At 50.1% G+C, this 21085-nt stretch overlaps 1 protein-coding gene across 1 annotated transcript in view; it reads right to left on the bottom strand.

Moving 5' to 3' along the window:
* Positions 1 to 21085, bottom strand: part of EML2 (EMAP like 2) — a gene marked incomplete at its 3' end in the record, with an annotated part of 83412 nt that overhangs the window by 20697 nt on the left and 41630 nt on the right. The window contains exons 4-5 of the mRNA XM_088464576.1: positions 16859 to 16960; positions 7165 to 7193 (exon numbers count right to left, since the gene is read on the bottom strand). Coding sequence (XP_088320702.1) covers positions 7165 to 7193; positions 16859 to 16960 — 131 coding nt within the window. The remainder of the gene's footprint in view (positions 1 to 7164; positions 7194 to 16858; positions 16961 to 21085) is intronic.

Genomic DNA, 21085 nt, shown 5'->3' with positions numbered 1-21085 from the left:
AGCGGTGCCGGACGACTGCAGGGCTCTGTATACTGCCCGCAGTTCCAGGATGTTGATGGGAAGAATCGCTTCCTCCGCCGACCAACGACCCTGAAGTGACAAGGAGCCTGTCACCGCCCCCCAACCCCGGAGACTGGCATCTGTCGTGAGCAGAACCCATTCCGGGATCCAAAAGTGGCGCCCCTCGAGGAGATGAGCCGTCTGCAGCCACCAGGCTAGTGACAGACGCACCTCCGAGGACAACACCAGCATCTGAGAGCGGATCCTGTGTGGCAATCCGTTCCATTCCGAAAGAATCAGCCCCTGCAGGGGCCTGGAATGGAACTGGGCAAACTCCACCATGTCGAATGCCGACACCATGGACCCCAAAACTCTCATCGCTGAGTGCACCGACACTCTGCCACTGCTCAGACAACTGTGAATCCGCAGCTGTAAGGAGGAGACCTTCTCTGGCGTCAGAAAAATCCGTTGCTGACGAGAGTCCAGCAGGGCCCCCAAATGAACCATCCGCTGAGATGGGATGAGGGAGGACTTCTTCCAGTTGATCAACCAGCCGTGCGCCTGTAGACAAGCGACCCTCAGGTGGAGATGCTGGATCAGTACCTCCGGGGAGCTCGCCAGCAAGAGGAGGTCGTCTAGATACGGTAGCAACCGTATCCCCTGGCTCCGAAGGTGAGCCGCCATGACCGCCATCACCTTGGTAAATACCCTTGGTGCCGTGGAGAGATCAAAGGGTAGAGCCCTGAATTGGTAGTGGTTGTGGAGAATAGCAAACCGCAGAAACCGTTGGTACGATGCTGCTATAGGTACATGGAGGTAGGCGTCCTGGATATCCAGAGAGACCATATAATCCCCCGGTTCCATCGCCAAAGTGATGGAACGCAAAGTTTCCATCCTGAATTTGGGAACCCTGAGAAACCTGTTCAGGGACTTCAAACTGAGGATGGGGCGATGAGAGCCATTGGGTTTCTGCACCAGAAACAGCCTAGAGTAATACCCCATCCCACGTTGAGACTGTGGTACGGGTATAATGACCCCCGCCGTCAGCAAGGCCTCTATGGCTTCCTGAACCTGCAAGGCCTTGGTATTGTCCTGAGAAGGACTTGTGCAAAAAAACTGGCGAGGCGGCCTGTGCCGAAAAGACAGGGCGTACCCCTGGGAGACCACTTCTCGCACCCAGGCATCCGTGGTGGTATTGTGCCAGCACTGGGCGAATTGAAGAAGTCGGCCTCCCACTCTGGGGTCCCCCAGAGGGAGGCCCGTCCCATCACACAGAAGGCTTATCTTCTTGCTTGGAAGAAGGGCGCCTAGCACTCCAGGCTTGCTGCTTTGGCTTTGAGGCGGTCTTGGGTGCGGACTGCCTCGGGAAGGACTGACCCTTTGCCTTGCCCTGAACCCGAAAGGAACGAAAGGCCGAGCTCCGGACCTTAGCAGGTGTAGCAGCTGAAGGGAGGAAGGCTGACTTGGATTTTGCCAGGGTATCTACTATTTTGTCCAGGTCCGGACCAAATAGTAACTCTCCATTAAAAGGTAAGGCCTCCAAGCCTTTCTTTGAATCCGCGTCTGCTCTCCAAGACCTCAACCACAAGGATCTGCGAGCAGACACTGCTGCCGCCGAAACCCTAGAGGTCAGCAGGCTAGCATCCAAAGATGCTTCTCCAATGTAAGAGGCGGCATCTCTCATCTGTCCTAACAACGCCCTCTGGACATCCGGAGCTTCATCCGTAAACGTGTCCTCCAAGGCGTTGGCCCACCCCTCAATGGCCTTGGCCACCCAGGAGATGGCCATGGACGGCCGGGCTACAGCCCCTGATAGAGAATAAATAGACTTTAGACAAGTCTCCACCTTCCTGTCCGTAGGATCCTTCAGCGAGGATATAGACGGCAATGGCAAAGTAGCACTCCTGATGAGGCGTGTGACATGGGAATCAACCGCAGGCTGAGTTTCCCATTTCTTACAATGCGCTTCTGGAAATGGATAATTGGACGCCAAGCGTTTCTGTGGCAGGAATCGCTTACTGGGTGTCTGCCAGGCCACCGCCATGTGATCAGTCAACTGATCAGACAAGGGGAATGCTGCAGAAGGAACCTTAGCTTTTTTTTTTTAAAACTAGGATACCTCGACTTGGGAGCGGGTGCCTCATCCTCAATCAGAAGAATGGCCTGCACCACCCTAACCAGAGCCCGCACATTGATGGAAGACTTAGTGTCTAACTCCTGGACTGAGGCATCTGAGGCTGAGTCATCCTGCACCTCACCATCATCCGAGGACCCCTCAGAGTCCGAAAAGTGCGCAGCCTGCGCCATAACTGTGCGTTTAGACGCCCTGGAGGACACGTCACTGCGCAACATCGACTAAAAAGCCGAAGATGCTGCCGCCAAATCTTGGACAGTGTGGGAAAGCGTATCCACCCAGGGTGGAGGAGCTGCCCCAGGAGCCTGAAACGGCACCACAGCCTGCTGCGCCACAGGGGCGGACTGTATATACATTGGCAACCCCGCATAGGGACCAACAGGCTGAGACCCCGGGGGAGTCTGAAATAATTGTGGGACACCCGGGGAATGGGGGATGGCTGGCTGAGGCAACGCCCTAGTAGGGGCGGCAGTCGGGACCGACAGACGGTCCGCGATGGACAACAGCACCTGGGAAAACATCGCCCATGGTGGCTCCTGCGACATAGGAGGTTTAGACATACCAGGGACCGCCTGGCACCGTCCGCACAGGCCGTCCTGTGACAAATCCTCCCTATCCACTCCTGCAGAACAGCGCCTGCAGGAGAACAATACCGGAGCCCCGGAGTGCTCAATCTCCTCCTCAGACATGACTTAGGAAGAAAACGTGCGCACTCACCAGTGTGCTGAACAACAGCCCACAATATGGTACTGTGTAGCACACAACTGTATGTGACGGACCTCACAAATACGTGCTCTATGTAAGTGAGGTCAGTAGAAACACCCTTCCCCCGCACACCTGTAGGGCTTGTAGGAGAAGGAAAGGGATAGGTATAGGCTGACAGTAAGTAGAAAAAAGACACAGACAGGCAGCACTAGCAAAAGTCACATACCATGCAGGAAGATATACTCACTGCACCTTTCCACTACAATCACCCTCCCAGATTCAGTGTCTGGGAGGGCTATAGCGCTGTGTACACTGTCCTTTTGCAGGGGATAGGTACACAGGGGGACCGGTCCGCGTGCTCCCCGAGTATCTGCGCTGCCACTAGAAGAAAATGGCTGCTGGAGACCTCAGAGGAGGAGTGGCCGAGTATCTCCAGCTCAGCGACGCCAGACTCTGTGCTGAAAGGCGTGCTGAGCTGAGGGGAGGAGCCGCTAGACAGGGAAGGCTTCCTCCCCTGGCTAGCAAATTTAACCCCCGGGTTGCCGGCACCCCGCTTGCCGTTTATTTACCCTGGTGGTCTAGTGGTCTGGCGGGGTATGCCTCCGCTGGAGGGGGGGCCCGCCGCCACTGCTAGCGCCCCCGGTCTGTCCCCTAGACCGGGGGCATGGGACTGCATTTAAAAGGAACCCGCGCACCGCCGCTAATCAGCGGTGCGCGGCTTACCTTAATCTCCCCGGCGTCTTCCGGCAGCGGTCCCGGGAGAAACCAGAGTCCAGCTAGTACAGACTCTGGCTTCCCCCACCGCGATCCCCACTTCAGTGCTGGCGTCGCGGAGCCAGCAGGGAGAAGGAGCGGCAGCGTGGGCGTCTGTACAGACAGCCCAGCGCTGCTGCTCTAGAGAAAAAAACTAAAAAATAAAAAAAATAAAAAATTTGACCTAGTTAAATAAAAAAGCTTTAGGGGGCTGCTCCTGCAGCCCACCCCCCGCAGGGTGACCCGACTCCGGCCGGGCACCATCTTAAACTGAGGTGCCTGTGGCTCGGGGGCGGGGTATAGGGGAGGTTGGACCCAAGTGCATCCTGGGAGCAGCTAAAAACTTCAACTCCGTGGTGCCCGAGGATCCAGGATCCAGCTATACCCCAAGGTCACCCTGTGGACCCCTATGGACCCTGAAGTAGAAACATACAGGACTGTGTGGTGCTATATAAGTAACTTAGTAAATACATACAGGACTGTGTGGTGCTATATAAGTAACTTAGTAACTACATACAGGACTGTGTGGTGCTATATAAGTAACTTAGTAAATACATACAGGACTGTGTGGTGCTATATAAGTAACTTAGTAACTACATACAGGGCTGTGTGGTGCTATATAAGTAACTTAGTAAATACATACAGGACTGTGTGGTGCTATATAAGTAACTTAGTAACTACATACAGGACTGTGTGGTGCTATATAAGTAACTTAGTAACTACATACAGGACTGTGTGGTGCTATATAAGTAACTTAGTAACTACATACAGGACTGTGTGGTGCTATATAAGTAACTTAGTAAATACATACAGGGCTGTGTGGTGCTATATAAGTAACTTAGTAAATACATACAGGACTGTGTGGTGCTATATAAGTAACTTAGTAACTACATACAGGACTGTGTGGTGCTATATAAGTAACTTAGTAAATACATACAGGACCGTGTGGTGCTATATAAGTAACTTAGTAACTACATACAGGACTGTGTGGTGCTATATAAGTAACTTAGTAACTACATACAGGACTGTGTGGTGCTATATAAGTAACTTAGTAACTACATACAGGACTGTGTGGTGCTATATAAGTAACTTAGTAACTACATACAGGACTGTGTGGTGCTATATAAGTAACTTAGTAAATACATACAGGACTGTGTGGTGCTATATAAGTAACTTAGTAACTACATACAGGACTGTGTGGTGCTATATAAGTAACTTAGTAACTACACACAGGACCGTGTGGTGCTATATAAGTAACTTAGTAACTACATACAGGGCTGTGTGGTGCTATATAAGTAACTTAGTAACTACATACAGGACCGTGTGGTGCTATATAAGTAACTTAGTAACTACATACAGGACTGTGTGGTGGTATATAAGTAACTTAGTAACTACATACAGGACCGTGTGGTGCTATATAAGTAACTTAGTAAATACATACAGGACCGTGTGGTGCTATATAAGTAACTTAGTAAATACATAGAGGACCGTGTGGTGCTATATAAGTAACTTAGTAAATACATAGAGGACCGTGTGGTGCTATATAAGTAACTTAGTAAATACATACAGGACCGTGTGGTGCTATATAAGTAACTTAGTAAATACATACAGGACCGTGTGGTGCTATATAAGTAACTTAGTAAATACATAGAGGACCGTGTGGTGCTATATAAGTAACTTAGTAAATACATACAGGACCGTGTGGTGCTATATAAGTAACTTAGTAAATACATACAGGACCGTGTGGTGCTATATAAGTAACTTAGTAAATACATAGAGGACTGTGTGGTGCTATATAAGTAACTTAGTAACTACATACAGGACTGTGTGGTGCTATATAAGTAACTTAGTAAATACATACAGGACCGTGTGGTGCTATATAAGTAACTTAGTAACTACATACAGGACTGTGTGGTGCTATATAAGTAACTTAGTAACTACATACAGGACTGTGTGGTGCTATATAAGTAACTTAGTAACTACATACAGGACTGTGTGGTGCTATATAAGTAACTTAGTAACTACATACAGGACTGTGTGGTGCTATATAAGTAACTTAGTAACTACATACAGGACTGTGTGGTGCTATATAAGTAACTTAGTAACTACATACAGGACTGTGTGGTGCTATATAAGTAACTTAGTAACTACATACAGGACTGTGTGGTGCTATATAAGTAACTTAGTAACTACATACAGGACTGTGTGGTGCTATATAAGTAACTTAGTAAATACATACAGGGCTGTGTGGTGCTATATAAGTAACTTAGTAACTACATACAGGACTGTGTGGTGCTATATAAGTAACTTAGTAATTACATACAGGGCTGTGTGGTGCTATATAAGTAACTTAGTAAATACATACAGGACTGTGTGGTGGTATATAAGTAACTTAGTAAATACATACAGGACTGTGTGGTGCTATATAAGTAACTTAGTAAATACATACAGGACTGTGTGGTGCTATATAAGTAACTTAGTAACTACATACAGGACTGTGTGGTGCTATATAAGTAACTTAGTAACTACATACAGGACCGTGTGGTGCTATATAAGTAACTTAGTAACTACATACAGGACTGTGTGGTGCTATATAAGTAACTTAGTAACTACATACAGGACTGTGTGGTGCTATATAAGTAACTTAGTAAATACATACAGGACCGTGTGGTGCTATATAAGTAACTTAGTAACTACATACAGGACTGTGTGGTGCTATATAAGTAACTTAGTAAATACATACAGGACTGTGTGGTGCTATATAAGTAACTTAGTAAATACATACAGGACCGTGTGGTGCTATATAAGTAACTTAGTAACTACATACAGGACTGTGTGGTGCTATATAAGTAACTTAGTAAATACATACAGGACTGTGTGGTGCTATATAAGTAACTTAGTAACTACATACAGGACTGTGTGGTGCTATATAAGTAACTTAGTAACTACATACAGGACCGTGTGGTGCTATATAAGTAACTTAGTAACTACATACAGGACCGTGTGGTGCTATATAAGTAACTTAGTAACTACATACAGGACTGTGTGCTGCTATATAAGTAACTTAGTAAATACATACAGGACTGTGTGGTGCTATATAAGTAACTTAGTAAATACATACAGGACTGTGTGGTGCTATATAAGTAACTTAGTAAATACATACAGGACTGTGTGGTGCTATATAAGTAACTTAGTAAATACATACAGGACTGTGTGGTGCTATATAAGTAACTTAGTAAATACATACAGGACCGTGTGGTGCTATATAAGTAACTTAGTAACTACATACAGGACTGTGTGGTGCTATATAAGTAACTTAGTAAATACATACAGGACTGTGTGGTGCTATATAAGTAACTTAGTAAATACATAGAGGACTGTGTGGTGCTATATAAGTAACTTAGTAACTACACACAGGACTGTGTGGTGCTATATAAGTAACTTAGTAACTACATACAGGACCGTGTGGTGCTATATAAGTAACTTAGTAACTACATACAGGACTGTGGGTGTCTGCTGCTATCTCTATGTAGAACACTTACTGCATGGTAATAAGAACACTCAGCACTCACCGGGGTAGAACACAACCTGTTTGCTTTTGCTGTGAAGAGAGAGAATAACACAAAGTTATGTTGTGACAGACACAGCCTGTGACATAGTGACACAGACACACAGCCTGTGACATAGTGACACAGACACACAGCCTGTGACCTAGTGACACAGACACACAGCCTGTGACCTAGTGACACAGACACACAGCCTGTGACCTAGTGACACAGACACACAGCCTGTGACCTAGTGACACAGACACACAGCCTGTGACATAGTGACACAGACACACAGCCTGTGACATAGTGACAAACACACAGCCTGTGACATAGTGACACAGACACACAGCCTGTGACATAGTGACAAACACACAGCCTGTGACCTAGTGACACAGACACACAGCCTGTGACCTAGTGACACAGACACACAACCTGTGACCTAGTGACACAGACACACAGCCTGTGACATAGTGACACAGACACACAGCCTGTGACATAGTGACACAGACACACAGCCTGTGACATAGTGACAAACACACAGCCTGTGACATAGTGACACAGACACACAGCCTGTGACATAGTGACAAACACACAGCCTGTGACCTAGTGACACAGACACACAGCCTGTGACCTAGTGACACAGACACACAGCCTGTGACATAGTGACAAACACACAGCCTGTGACATAGTGACACAGACACACAGCCTGTGACCTAGTGACACAGACACACAGCCTGTGACCTAGTGACACAGACACACAGCCTGTGACATAGTGACAAACACACAGCCTGTTACATAGTGACACAGACACACAGCCTGTGACCTAGTGACAAACACACAGCCTGTTACATAGTGACACAGACACACAGCCTGTGACCTAGTGACACAGACACACAGCCTGTGACATAGTGACACAGACACACAGCCTGTGACATAGTGACACAGACACACAGCCTGTGACATAGTGACACAGACACACAGCCTGTGACATAGTGACACAGACACACAGCCTGTGACATAGTGACACAGACACACAGCCTGTGACATAGTGACACAGACACACAGCCTGTGACATAGTGACACAGACACACAGCCTGTGACATAGTGACACAGACACACAGCCTGTGATATAGTGACAGACACACAGCCTGTGACATAGTGACACAGACACACAGCCTGTGACATAGTGACACAGACACACGGCCTGTGACATAGTGACACAGACACACGGCCTGTGACATAGTGACACAGACACACGGCCTGTGACCTAGTGACACAGACACACGGCCTGTGACCTAGTGACAGACACACGGCCTGTGACATAGTGACACAGACACACAGCCTGTGACATAGTGACAAACACACAGCCTGTGACATAGTGACACAGACACACAGCCTGTGACATAGTGACACAGACACACGGCCTGTGACATAGTGACACAGACACACGGCCTGTGACATAGTGACAGACACACAGCCTGTGACATAGTGACACAGACACACAGCCTGTGACATAGTGACAAACACACAGCCTGTGACATAGTGACACAGACACACAGCCTGTGACATAGTGACACAGACACACAGCCTGTGACATAGTGACAGACACACAGCCTGTGACATAGTGACACAGACACACAGCCTGTGACATAGTGACACAGACACACAGCCTGTGACATAGTGACAGACACACAGCCTGTGACATAGTGACACAGACACACAGCCTGTGACATAGTGACACAATGTATGTACCTGGATGACTTCTTCATTGTGTCTCTGTCTCTCTGCCAGACACAACTTCCTGGTTCCCAGCTAGAGACAGCCCAAGAGACCCACCCTAGAGACACCCTGCCTTATAGACCCACCCTGGGGACACCCCCTCACAGACTCATCTCGGTGACCCCCCCCTACAGGAACCCATGCCAGGGAAGAGGAGGTGTTACATTACAGTCACCATCTCCCGTATGCTGGGGCTGATTCTCAGTACATTGTATATCCCTTCCCTACACAGGGAGATTGCGGCTGCAGGGTAACTGGATGTCTGCATGTAGCCTATATAAATGCTGGGCAGCTATATCTTACACTGCACAGGGGGATTGTGGCTGCAGGGTAACTGGATGTCTGCATGTAGCCTATATAAATGCTGGGCAGCTTTATCTTACACTGCACAGGGGGATTGAGGCTGCAGGGTAACTGGATGTCTGCATGTAGCCTATATACATGCTGGGCAGCTATATCTTACACAGCACATTACATCTGAGCTGGGATGCGCCCCTCCCTAATCTAACCCTCTGCACTAGTTACACCTCCCCCCTCCCTGCATCAGCTCCTGTGTCCTCATTATACAAACCTCCCTCACTAGGGGTCCTCATCTCAGGAGGGAAACTCATTATTCTGTTGTCACTGCTACTGGATGAAGTACATTGTACTACCTCCCCACACTATACACTTTACTACCTCCCCACACTATACACTGTACTACCTCCCCACACTATACACTGTACTACCTCCCCACACTATACACTTTACTACCTCCCCACACTATACACTTTACTACCTCCCCACACTATACACTGTACTACCTCCCCACACTATACACTGTACTACCTCCCCACACTATACACTTTACTACCTCCCCACACTATACACTTTACTACCTCCCCACACTATACACTTTACTACCTCCCCACACTATACACTGTACTACCTCCCCACACTATACACTGTACTACCTCCCCACACTATACACTTTACTACCTCCCCACACTATACACTGTACTACCTCCCCACACTATACACTGTACTACCTCCCCACACTATACACTGTACTACCTCCCCACACTATACACTTTACTACCTCCCCACACTATACACTGTACTACCTCCCCACACTATACACTGTACTACCTCCCCACACTATACACTTTACTACCTCCCCACACTATACACTGTACTACCTCCCCACACTATACACTTTACTACCTCCCCACACTATACACTGTACTACCTCCCCACACTATACACTTTACTACCTCCCCACACTATACACTGTACTACCTCCCCACACTATACACTGTACTACCTCCCCACACTATACACTTTACTACCTCCCCACACTATACACTGTACTACCTCCCCACACTATACACTGTACTACCTCCCCACACTATACACTTTACTACCTCCCCACACTATACACTGTACTACCTCCCCACACTATACACTGTACTACCTCCCCACACTATACACTGTACTACCTCCCCACACTATACACTGTACTACCTCCCCACACTATACACTGTACTACCTCCCCACACTATACACTGTACTACCTCACCACACTATACACTGTACTACCTCCCCACACTATCCACTGTACTACCTCCCCACACTATACACTGTACTACCTCCCCACACTATACACTGTACTACCTCCCCACACTATCCACTTTACTACCTCCCCACACTATACACTTTACTACCTCCCCACACTATACACTGTACTACCTCCCCACACTATACACTGTACTACCTCCCCACACTATACACTGTACTACCTCCCCACACTATACACTGTACTACCTCCCCACACTATACACTGTACTACCTCACCACACTATACACTGTACTACCTCCCCACACTATACACTGTACTACCTCCCCACACTATACACTGTACTACCTCCCCACACTATACACTGTACTACCTCCCCACACTATACACTTTACTACCTCCCCACACTATACACTGTACTACCTCCCCACACTATACACTGTACTACCTCCCCACACTACATCCTTCCACTATACACTGTACCACGTCCCCCACACTACATCCCTCCACTATACACTGTACCACCTCCCCACACTACATCCCTCCACTATACACTGTACCACGTCCCCCACACTACATCCCTCCACTATACACTGTACCACCTCCCCACACTACATCCCTCCACTATACACTGTACTACGTCCCCCACACTACATCCCTCCACTATACACTGTACCACCTCCCCACACTACATCCCTCCACTATACACTGTACCACCTCCCCACACTACATCCCTCCACTATACACTGTACCACCTCCCCACACTACATCCCTCCACTATACACTGTACCACCTCCCCACACTACATCCCTTCACTATACACTGTACCACCTCCCCACACTACATCCTTCCACTATACACTGTACCACCTCCCCCACACTACATCCCTCCACTATACACTGTACCACCTCCCCACACTACATCCCTCCACTATACACTGTACCACCTCCCCACACTACATCCCTCCACTATACACTGTACCACCTCCCCACACTACATCCCTCCACTATACACTGTACCACCTCCCCACACTACATCCCTCCACTATACACTGTACCACCTCCCCACACTACATCCTTCCACTATACACTGTACCACCTCCCCACACTACATCCTTCCACTATACACTGTACCACCTCCCCACACAACATCCTTCCACTATACACTGTACCACCTCCCCACCGTACAGCCTTCCACTATACACTGTACCACCTCCCCACACTACATCCCTCCACTATACACTGTACCACCTCCCCACACTACATCCCTCCACTATACACTGTACCACCTCCCCACACTACATCCCTCCACTATACACTGTACCACCTCCCCACACTACATCCCTCCACTATACACTGTACCACCTCCCCACACTACATCCTTCCACTATACACTGTACCACCTCCCCACACTACATCCCTCCACTATACACTGTACCACCTCCCCACACTACATCCCTCCACTATACACTGTACCACCTCCCCACACTACATCCCTCCACTATACACTGTACCACCTCCCCACTCTACATCCCTCCACTATACACTGTACCACCTCCCCACACTACATCCCTCCACTATACACTGTACCACCTCACCACACTACATCCCTCCACTATACACTGTACCACCTCACCACACTACATCCCTCCACTATACACTGTACCACCTCCCCACACTACATCCCTCCACTATACACTGTACCACCTCCCCACACTACATCCTTCCACTATACACTGTACCACCTCCCCACACTACATCCCTCCACTATACACTGTACCACCTCCCCACACTACATCCCTCCACTATACACTGTACCACCTCCCCACACTACATCCCTCCACTATACACTGTACCACCTCCCCACACTACATCCCTCCACTATACACTGTACCACCTCCCCACACTACATCCCTCCACTATACACTGTACCACCTCCCCACACTACATCCCTCCACTATACACTGTACCACCTCCCCACACTACATCCCTCCACTATACACTGTACCACCTCCCCACACTACATCCTTCCACTATACACTGTACCACCTCCCCCACACTACATCCCTCCACTATACACTGTACCACCTCCCCCACACTACATCCCTCCACTATACACTGTACTACCTCCCCACACTACATCCCTCCACTATACACTGTACTACCTCCCCCACACTACATCCCTCCACTATACACTGTACTACCTCCCCACACTATACACTGTACCACCTCCCCCACACTACATCCCTCCACTAGACACTGTACTACCTCCCCCACACTACATCCCTCCACTATACATTGTATTACCTCCCCACACTACATCCCTCCACTATACACTGTACCACCTCCCCACACTACATCCCTCCACTATACACTGTACCACCTCCCCACACTACATCCTTCCACTATACACTGTACCACCTCCCCACACTACATCCTTCCACTATACACTGTACCACCTCCCCACACTACATCCTTCCACTATACACTGTACCACCTCCCCACACTACATCCTTCCACTATACACTGTACCACCTCCCCACATTACATCCCTCCACTATACACTGTACCACCTCCCCCACTCTACATCCCTCCACTATACACTGTACCACCTCCCCACACTACATCCTTCCACTATACACTGTACCACCTCCCCACACTACATCCCTCCACTATACACTGTACCACCTCCCCACACTACATCCCTCCACTATACACTGTACCACCTCCCCACACTACATCCTTCCACTATACACTGTACCACCTCCCCCACACTACATCCCTCCACTATACACTGTACCACCTCCCCCACACTACATCCCTCCACTATACACTGTACTACCTCCCCACACTACATCCCTCCACTATACACTGTACTACCTCCCCCACACTACATCCCTCCACTATACACTGTACTACCTCCCCACACTATACACTGTACCACCTCCCCCACACTACATCCCTCCACTAGACACTGTACTACCTCCCCCACACTACATCCCTCCACTATACATTGTATTACCTCCCCACACTACATCCCTCCACTATACACTGTACCACCTCCCCACACTACATCCCTCCACTATACACTGTACCACCTCCCCACACTACATCCTTCCACTATACACTGTACCACCTCCCCACACTACATCCTTCCACTATACACTGTACCACCTCCCCACACTACATCCTTCCACTATACACTGTACCACCTCCCCACACTACATCCTTCCACTATACACTGTACCACCTCCCCACATTACATCCCTCCACTATACACTGTACCACCTCCCCCACTCTACATCCCTCCACTATACACTGTACCACCTCCCCACACTACATCCTTCCACTATACACTGTACCACCTCCCCACACTACATCCCTCCACTATACACTGTACCACCTCCCCACACTACATCCCTCCACTATACACTGTACCACCTCCCCACACTACATCCCTCCACTATACACTGTACCACCTCCCCACACTACATCCCTCCACTATACACTGTACCACCTCCCCACACTACATCCCTCCACTATACACTGTACCACCTCCCCACACTACATCCCTCCACTATACACTGTACCACCTCCCCACACTACATCCCTCCACTATACACTGTACCACCTCCCCACACTACATCCCTCCACTATACACTGTACCACCTCCCCACACTACATCCTTCCACTATACACTGTACCACCTCCACACACTACATCCCTCCACTATACACTGTACCACCTCCCCACACTACATCCCTCCACTATACACTGTACCACCTCCCCACACTACATCCCTCCACTATACACTGTACCACCTCCCCACACTACATCCCTCCACTATACACTGTACCACCTCCCCACACTACATCCCTCCACTATACACTGTACCACCTCCCCACACTACATCCCTCCACTATACACTGTACCACCTCCCCACACTACATCCCTCCACTATACACTGTACCACCTCCCCACACTACATCCCTCCACTATACACTGTACCACCTCCCCACACTACATCCCTCCACTATACACTGTACCACCTCCCCACACTACATCCCTCCACTATACACTGTACCACCTCCCCACACTACATCCCTCCACTATACACTGTACCACCTCCCCACACTACATCCCTCCACTATACAGTACACTGTACTACCTCCCCCACACTACATCTCTCTACTATACACTGTACTACCTCCCCACACTACATCCCTTCACTATACACTGTACTACCTCCCCACACTACATCCTTCCACTATACACTGTACTACCTCCCCACACTACATCCCTCCACTATACACTGTACTACCTCCCCCACACTACATCCCTCCACTATACACTGTACTACCTCCCCACACTACATCCCTCCACTATACACTGTACTACCTCCCCCACACTACATCCCTCCACTATACACTGTACTACCTCCCCACACTACATCCCTCCACTATACACTGTACTACCTCCTCACACTACATCCCTCCACTATACACTGTACTACCTCCCCCGCACTACATCCCTCCACTATACACTGTACTACCTCCCCCTCACTACATACCTCCACTATACACTTAACTACCTCCCCACACTACATCCCTCCACTATACACTGTCCTTCCTCCCCCGCACTACATCCCTCCACTATACACTGTACTACCTCCCCACACTCATATAGCCCCCCTCTCCCATGTGTGTATTCAGCCCCCTCCCATGTGTGTATTCAGCCCTTTATCCCCATGTGTGTATACAGCCCCCTCCCATGTGTGTGTATACAGCTCCCTCCCATATGTGTATACAGGCCCCCCACGTGTGTATACAGCCCTTTATCCCCCATGTGTGTATACAGCTCCCCCATGTGTGTGTATACAGCCCTTTATCCCCGATGTGTGTATACAGCTCCCCCATGTTTGTGTACAGCTCCCCCATGTGTGTATACAGCCCCCTCCCATGTGTGTATGCAGCCCCCTCCCATGTGTGTATTCAGCCCCCTCCCATGTGTGTATTCAGCCCCCTCCCATGTGTGTGTATACAGCTCCCTCCCATATGTGTATACAGGCCCCCCCAAGTGTGTATACAGCCCTTTATCCCCCATGTGTGTATACAGCTCCCCCATGTGTGTGTATACAGCCCTTTATCCCCCATGTGTGCATACAGCTCCCCCATGTGTGTGTATACAGCCCTTTATCCCCATGTGTGTATACAGCCCCCTCCCATGTGTGTATTCAGCCCTTTATCCCCATGTGTGTATACAGCCCCCTCCCATGTGTGTATACAGCTCCCTCCCATATGTGTATACAGCTCCCCCACGTGTGTATACAGCCCTTTATCCCCGATGTGTGTATACAGCTCCCCCATGTGTGTGTATACAGCCCTTCATCCCCCATGTGTGTATACAGCTCCCCCACGTGTGTGTATACAGCCCTTTATCCGCGATGTGTGTATACAGCTCCCCCATGTGTGTGTATACAGCCCCCCCACGTGTATATACAGCCCCTGTATACAGCCCTTTATCCCCCATGTGTGTATACAGCTCCCCCATGTGTGTGTATACAGCCCTTTATCCCCCATGTGTGTATACAGCCCCCCCATGTGTGTATACAGCCCCCCCATGTGTGTATACAGCTTCCTCCCATATGTGTATACAGGCCCCCCATGTGTGTATACAGCCCTTTATCCCCCATGTGTGTATACAGCTCCCCCATGTGTGTGTATACAGCCCTTTATCCCCGATGTGTGTATACAGCTCCCCAACGTGTGTATACAGCCCCCCCACGTGTATATACAGCCCCCCATGTGTGTATACAGCCCCCTCCCATGTGTGTATACAGCCCTTTATCCCCATGTGTGTATACAGCCCCCTCCCATGTGTGTATTCAGCCCCCTCCCATGTGTGTGTATACAGCTCCCTCCCATATGTGTATACAGGCCCCCCACGTGTGTATACAGCCCTTTATCCCCCATGTGTGTATACAGCTCCCCCATGTGTGTGTATACAGCCCTTTATCCCCCATGTGTGTATACAGCTCCCCCATGTTTGTGTACAGCTCCCCCATGTGTGTATACAGCCCCCCCACGTGTATATACAGCCCCCCATGTGTGTATACAGCCCCCTCCCATGTGTGTATACAGCCCTTTATCCCCATGTGTGTATACAGCCCCCTCCCATGTGTGTATTCAGCCCCCTCCCATGTGTGTGTATACAGCTCCCTCCCATATGTGTATACAGGCCCCCCACGTGTGTATACAGCCCTTTATCCCCCATGTGTGTATACAGCTCCCCCATGTGTGTGTATACAGCCCTTTATCCCCCATGTGTGTATACAGCTCCCCCATGTGTGTGTATATATATATATATATTACTGGCCATCACTCACCCATCTCTCCTACTGCTGGAGGATAGCAGCACTCTGCTCCTGACATCTAAGACATCCCGCTTCACAAAGGACAGACGCTCCGGGGAAAGTGAGCGCCGCAGGCTGCGGGGAGAATACGCCACAGCGAATATTTATCACACTGAGTAACAATGCTGCAAATACATGGGGGAAATGTACCAAGCCTTGGAGGAATTGCCCAAAGCAGCTAATCAGCGTCTGACGTCATTTCATAGACTGTGCGAGATACGTGACGGTGACAGAGGCTGACTGGTTACTTCCTGCCACTTCTCCACTCTATCTCTCTCCAAGGCTTGGTACATTTCCCCCACAATTAGACAAATAGACTTTTGCACTTTGTTATACACCGAACATAATATTCTGCACATAGCGGACACCTCCCTGCCAAGCGTAATGCATCCAACATTGCCACTATATACCGTGTGTGTGTACCGACGGGAGTGAGTGTGTGTACCGACGGGAGTGCGTGTGTGTGCACCGACGGGAGTGCGTGTGTGTGCGTACCGACGGGAGTGAGTATGTGTGTACCGACGCATGTGAGTCAGTATGTGAGTACCGACGGGAGTCAGGGCCTCATTCAGAGGCGGTCGGAGGATGCAAGCGGTCGCTCAGAAACTGGGCGGCCGCTTGCATCCTGACCGCCCGCCTCTGTTGCGGTCATTAGGCTGTGGGTTAACACCCACAGCTCTAACGACCGCTCGGGTGATGGTCGCGATGGTCAGAGACCATCGGGTATTACGATGAGACCCTAGGGTAGGGGTCTCACTTGTCGTAAGCCCCAGAGAGCTTCTGGCTCTGTCTGAGCCGGAAGCTCTCCACTGACATCACTAGTGATGTCAGTGGGGCCTACCCCAAACGGCAGGCGTTCCCATGGGAACGCCTCCGTTTGGGCTGCCACCCCCCCGGCCCGCCTTCCAAACGGGGTGAGCTGTCAATCAACATCGACAGCTCGCCCCCTTTGGAAAGAGACCCGCTACGACCAGCGCTGTCGGTCGTAGCGGGTCTCACGCATGCGCACGAGGGAGCCGGCTCCCTCGTGCGCATGCGCACTGGCAAAACATCGAGGTGGCACGGCCGCCTCTGAATAAGTTCCTCAGTACTGACGGATGTGAGTACTGATGGGAGTGAGTATGTGTGTACGGATAGGAGTGAGTACCGATGGGAGTATGTGTGTGCGGTAGGTTTGAGTACCGATGGGAGTGAGTATGTGTGTGCGGTAGGAGTGAGTACCGATGGGAGTGAGTATGTGTGTACGGTAGGAGTGAGTACCGATGGGAGTGAGTATGTGTGTGCGGTAGGAGTGAGTACCGATGGGAGTGAGTATGTGTGTGCGGTAGGAGTGAGTACCGATGGGAGTGAGTATGTGTGTGCGGTAGGAGTGAGTACCGATGGGAGTGAGTATGTGTGTGCGGTAGGAGTGAGTACCGATGGGAGTGAGTATGTGTGTGCGGTAGGAGTGAGTACCGATGGGAGTGAGTATGTGTGTGCGGTAGGAGTGAGTACCGATGGGAGTGAGTATGTGTGTGCGGTAGGAGTGAGTACCGATGGGAGTGAGTATGTGTGTACGGTAGGAGTGAGTACCGATGGGAGTGAGTATGTGTGTGCGGTAGGAGTGAGTACCGATGGGAGTGAGTATGTGTGTGCGGTAGGAGTGAGTACCGATGGGAGTGAGTATGTGTGTACGGTAGGAGTGAGTACCGATGGGAGTGAGTATGTGTGTGCGGTAGAGTGAGTACCGATGGGAGTGAGTATGTGTGTGCGGTAGGCGTGAGTACCGATGGGAGTGAGTATGTGTGTGCGGTAGGAGTGAGTACCGATGGGAGTGAGTATGTGTGTGCGGTAGGAGTGAGTACCGATGGGAGTGAGTATGTGAGTACAGACGACGTGGAGAAGTTGCCCATAACAACCTATCAGCTTTGAAGTAGCATTTATCATGTAGAGTTTATATGATAATAGGTAGGCGCTGATTGGTTGCTAAGGTCACTGCTCCACGCTTTTCACTGCTTGACAAATAGACCCCTTGGTATTATTTGTATGTATCCTCTGAGTGCCGTACGTGTTGCTGGAAGTTATTTATATACATATTATACACGTCTTCTTTATTGGGGTGAGAGCTGGGTCTGCCGGGGGACGGCATCAGGGCAAGATATACCCAGCTTTACTTTGGGGTGCCAATCTACATGCAAATAAAAAAAAATATATATATACATATATACATATACTCCTACAACATCCGGCACTCAGTAGTATCGTTATAACCGCACCCCGTTACCAGCACATATGAGTCCAGTCACGACCCGCAACAATAAAAATGCAAAAGGTGCAGAATTCGGGGGATTTAATATGCAATATGGGTTTTACTGCTGAGGTGAGCGAAAATGCTGATTCATTGAAACGTCGACCACAGGAGTAAAATCCATTTTGCATATTGAATCCTCTGAGTGCCGCACCGTGTGTGTGTATGTATATGTATATATATAATTCACACATCCATATACATCACCCTGTGTCTACGTGGACCACTCCACAGAGCACTTGTAGCAGGTGTTACATTACATGGTAAAGTACTATAAATTATGGATGTTACAGTCCCTGATAGAGACACCAGTAACGCTCCCTTGTCTGTACTTATGAATAAAACACTTCTCAGACCTTTATCTATCCATTTATCTCGTAACAATCTCATATATATCTATCTATCTCTCACATCTATCTATCATATCTCTCTATCTCATATCTCTCTCATATCTCTCTCTCTCTCTCTCTGGGTCTCATTCAGACCCGCTCGCGAGCACAGGACGCTCGCAAGCGGGTCGATGGTGCCCTAATGCACATGCGCACGACGGAGGGAGCTCCGTCGTGCGCATGCGCGAGACCCGCATAGCGACATCCAAGCTGTCGCTATGGGTCTCTCACCAAAGGGAGCGTGTAACCCACAGCTATGCGAACGTCCAAGAGGCCGCTCCATTTTTAGGTAGGAGGGCCCTGATTCAGAGCGAGTGCTCTGGTCAGAGCGTCCGACTCTGAATCAGGCCCTCTGTCTCTCTCTGTCTCATATATCTCTGATATCTATCTGTCTCTGAATGAGGGCGGGCGTTTCTTTTTTTTTTTATTGCGGCCTCCTGGTCTCTAGCTAAGCTGTGGGTTACCACCCACAGCTTAGTGACCGACCAGGGTGATGGTCGCGATGGTCAAGACCATCGCGACCATTGGGGCTTGCGACAAGACCCTAAGATTGGGTCTCGGCAACCGCAAGCCCCATGGAGCTTCCTGCTCTGATCGAGCAGGAAACTCCCCACTGACATCACTGATGATGCCCACAAAACGGGACAAAAGGTCTCCGTTTGTGTAGCCCCCTCTCTCTCTCTCTCTGTCTCGTCCCCTCTCTCTCTCTCTGTCTCGCCCCCTCTCTCTCTCTCTGTCTCGCCCCCCCTCTCTCTCTCTGTCTCGCCCCCTCTCTCTCTCTCTGTCTCGCCCCCTCTCTCTCTCTCTGTCTCGCCCCCTCTCTCTCTCTCTGTCTCGCCCCCTCTCTCTCTCTCTCTCTCTCTGTCTCGCCCCCTCTCTCTCTCTCTGTCTCGCCCCCTCTCTCTCTCTGTCTCGCCCCCCCTCTCTCTCTCTCTCTCTCTCTGTCTCGCCCCCTCTCTCTCTCTGTCTCGCCCCCTCTCTCTCTCTCTTTCTCTCTGTCTCGCCCCCTCTCTCTCTCTGTCTCGCCCCCTCTCTCTCTCTCTGTCTCGCCCCCTCTCTCTCTCTCTCTCTGTCTCGCCCCCCCCTCTCTCTCTCTCTCTCTCTCTCTCTGTCTCGCCCCCTCTCTCTCTCTCTCTGTCTCGCCCCCTCTCTCTCTCTCTCTCTCTCTCTCTGTCTCGCCCCCTCTCTCTCTCTCTGTCTCGCCCCCTCTCTCTCTGTCTCTCTCTCTCTCTCTGTCTCGCCCCCTCTCTCTCTCTCTCTCTCTGTCTCGCCCCCTCTCTCTCTGTCTCGCCCCCTCTCTCTCTCTCTGTCTCGCCCCCTCTCTCTCTCTCTGTCTCGCCCCCTCTCTCTCTCTCTCTCTGTCTCGCCCCCTCTCTCTCTCTCTCTCTGTCTCGCCCCCTCTCTCTCTCTCTCTGTCTCGCTCCCTCTCTCTCTCTCTCTCTCTCTCTGTCTCGCCCCCTCTCTCTCTCTCTCTGTCTCGCCCTCTCTCTCTCTCTCTCTGTCTCGCCCCCTCTCTCTCTCTCT

This window comes from Taudactylus pleione, unplaced genomic scaffold (assembly GCF_031769625.1).
Source record: "Taudactylus pleione unplaced genomic scaffold, aTauple2 ptg001691l, whole genome shotgun sequence".
NCBI lineage: Eukaryota > Metazoa > Chordata > Amphibia > Anura > Myobatrachidae > Taudactylus > Taudactylus pleione.
The sequence above is the reverse complement of the archived record's forward strand: the minus strand, read 5'-3'. Positions and strand labels throughout refer to the sequence as shown.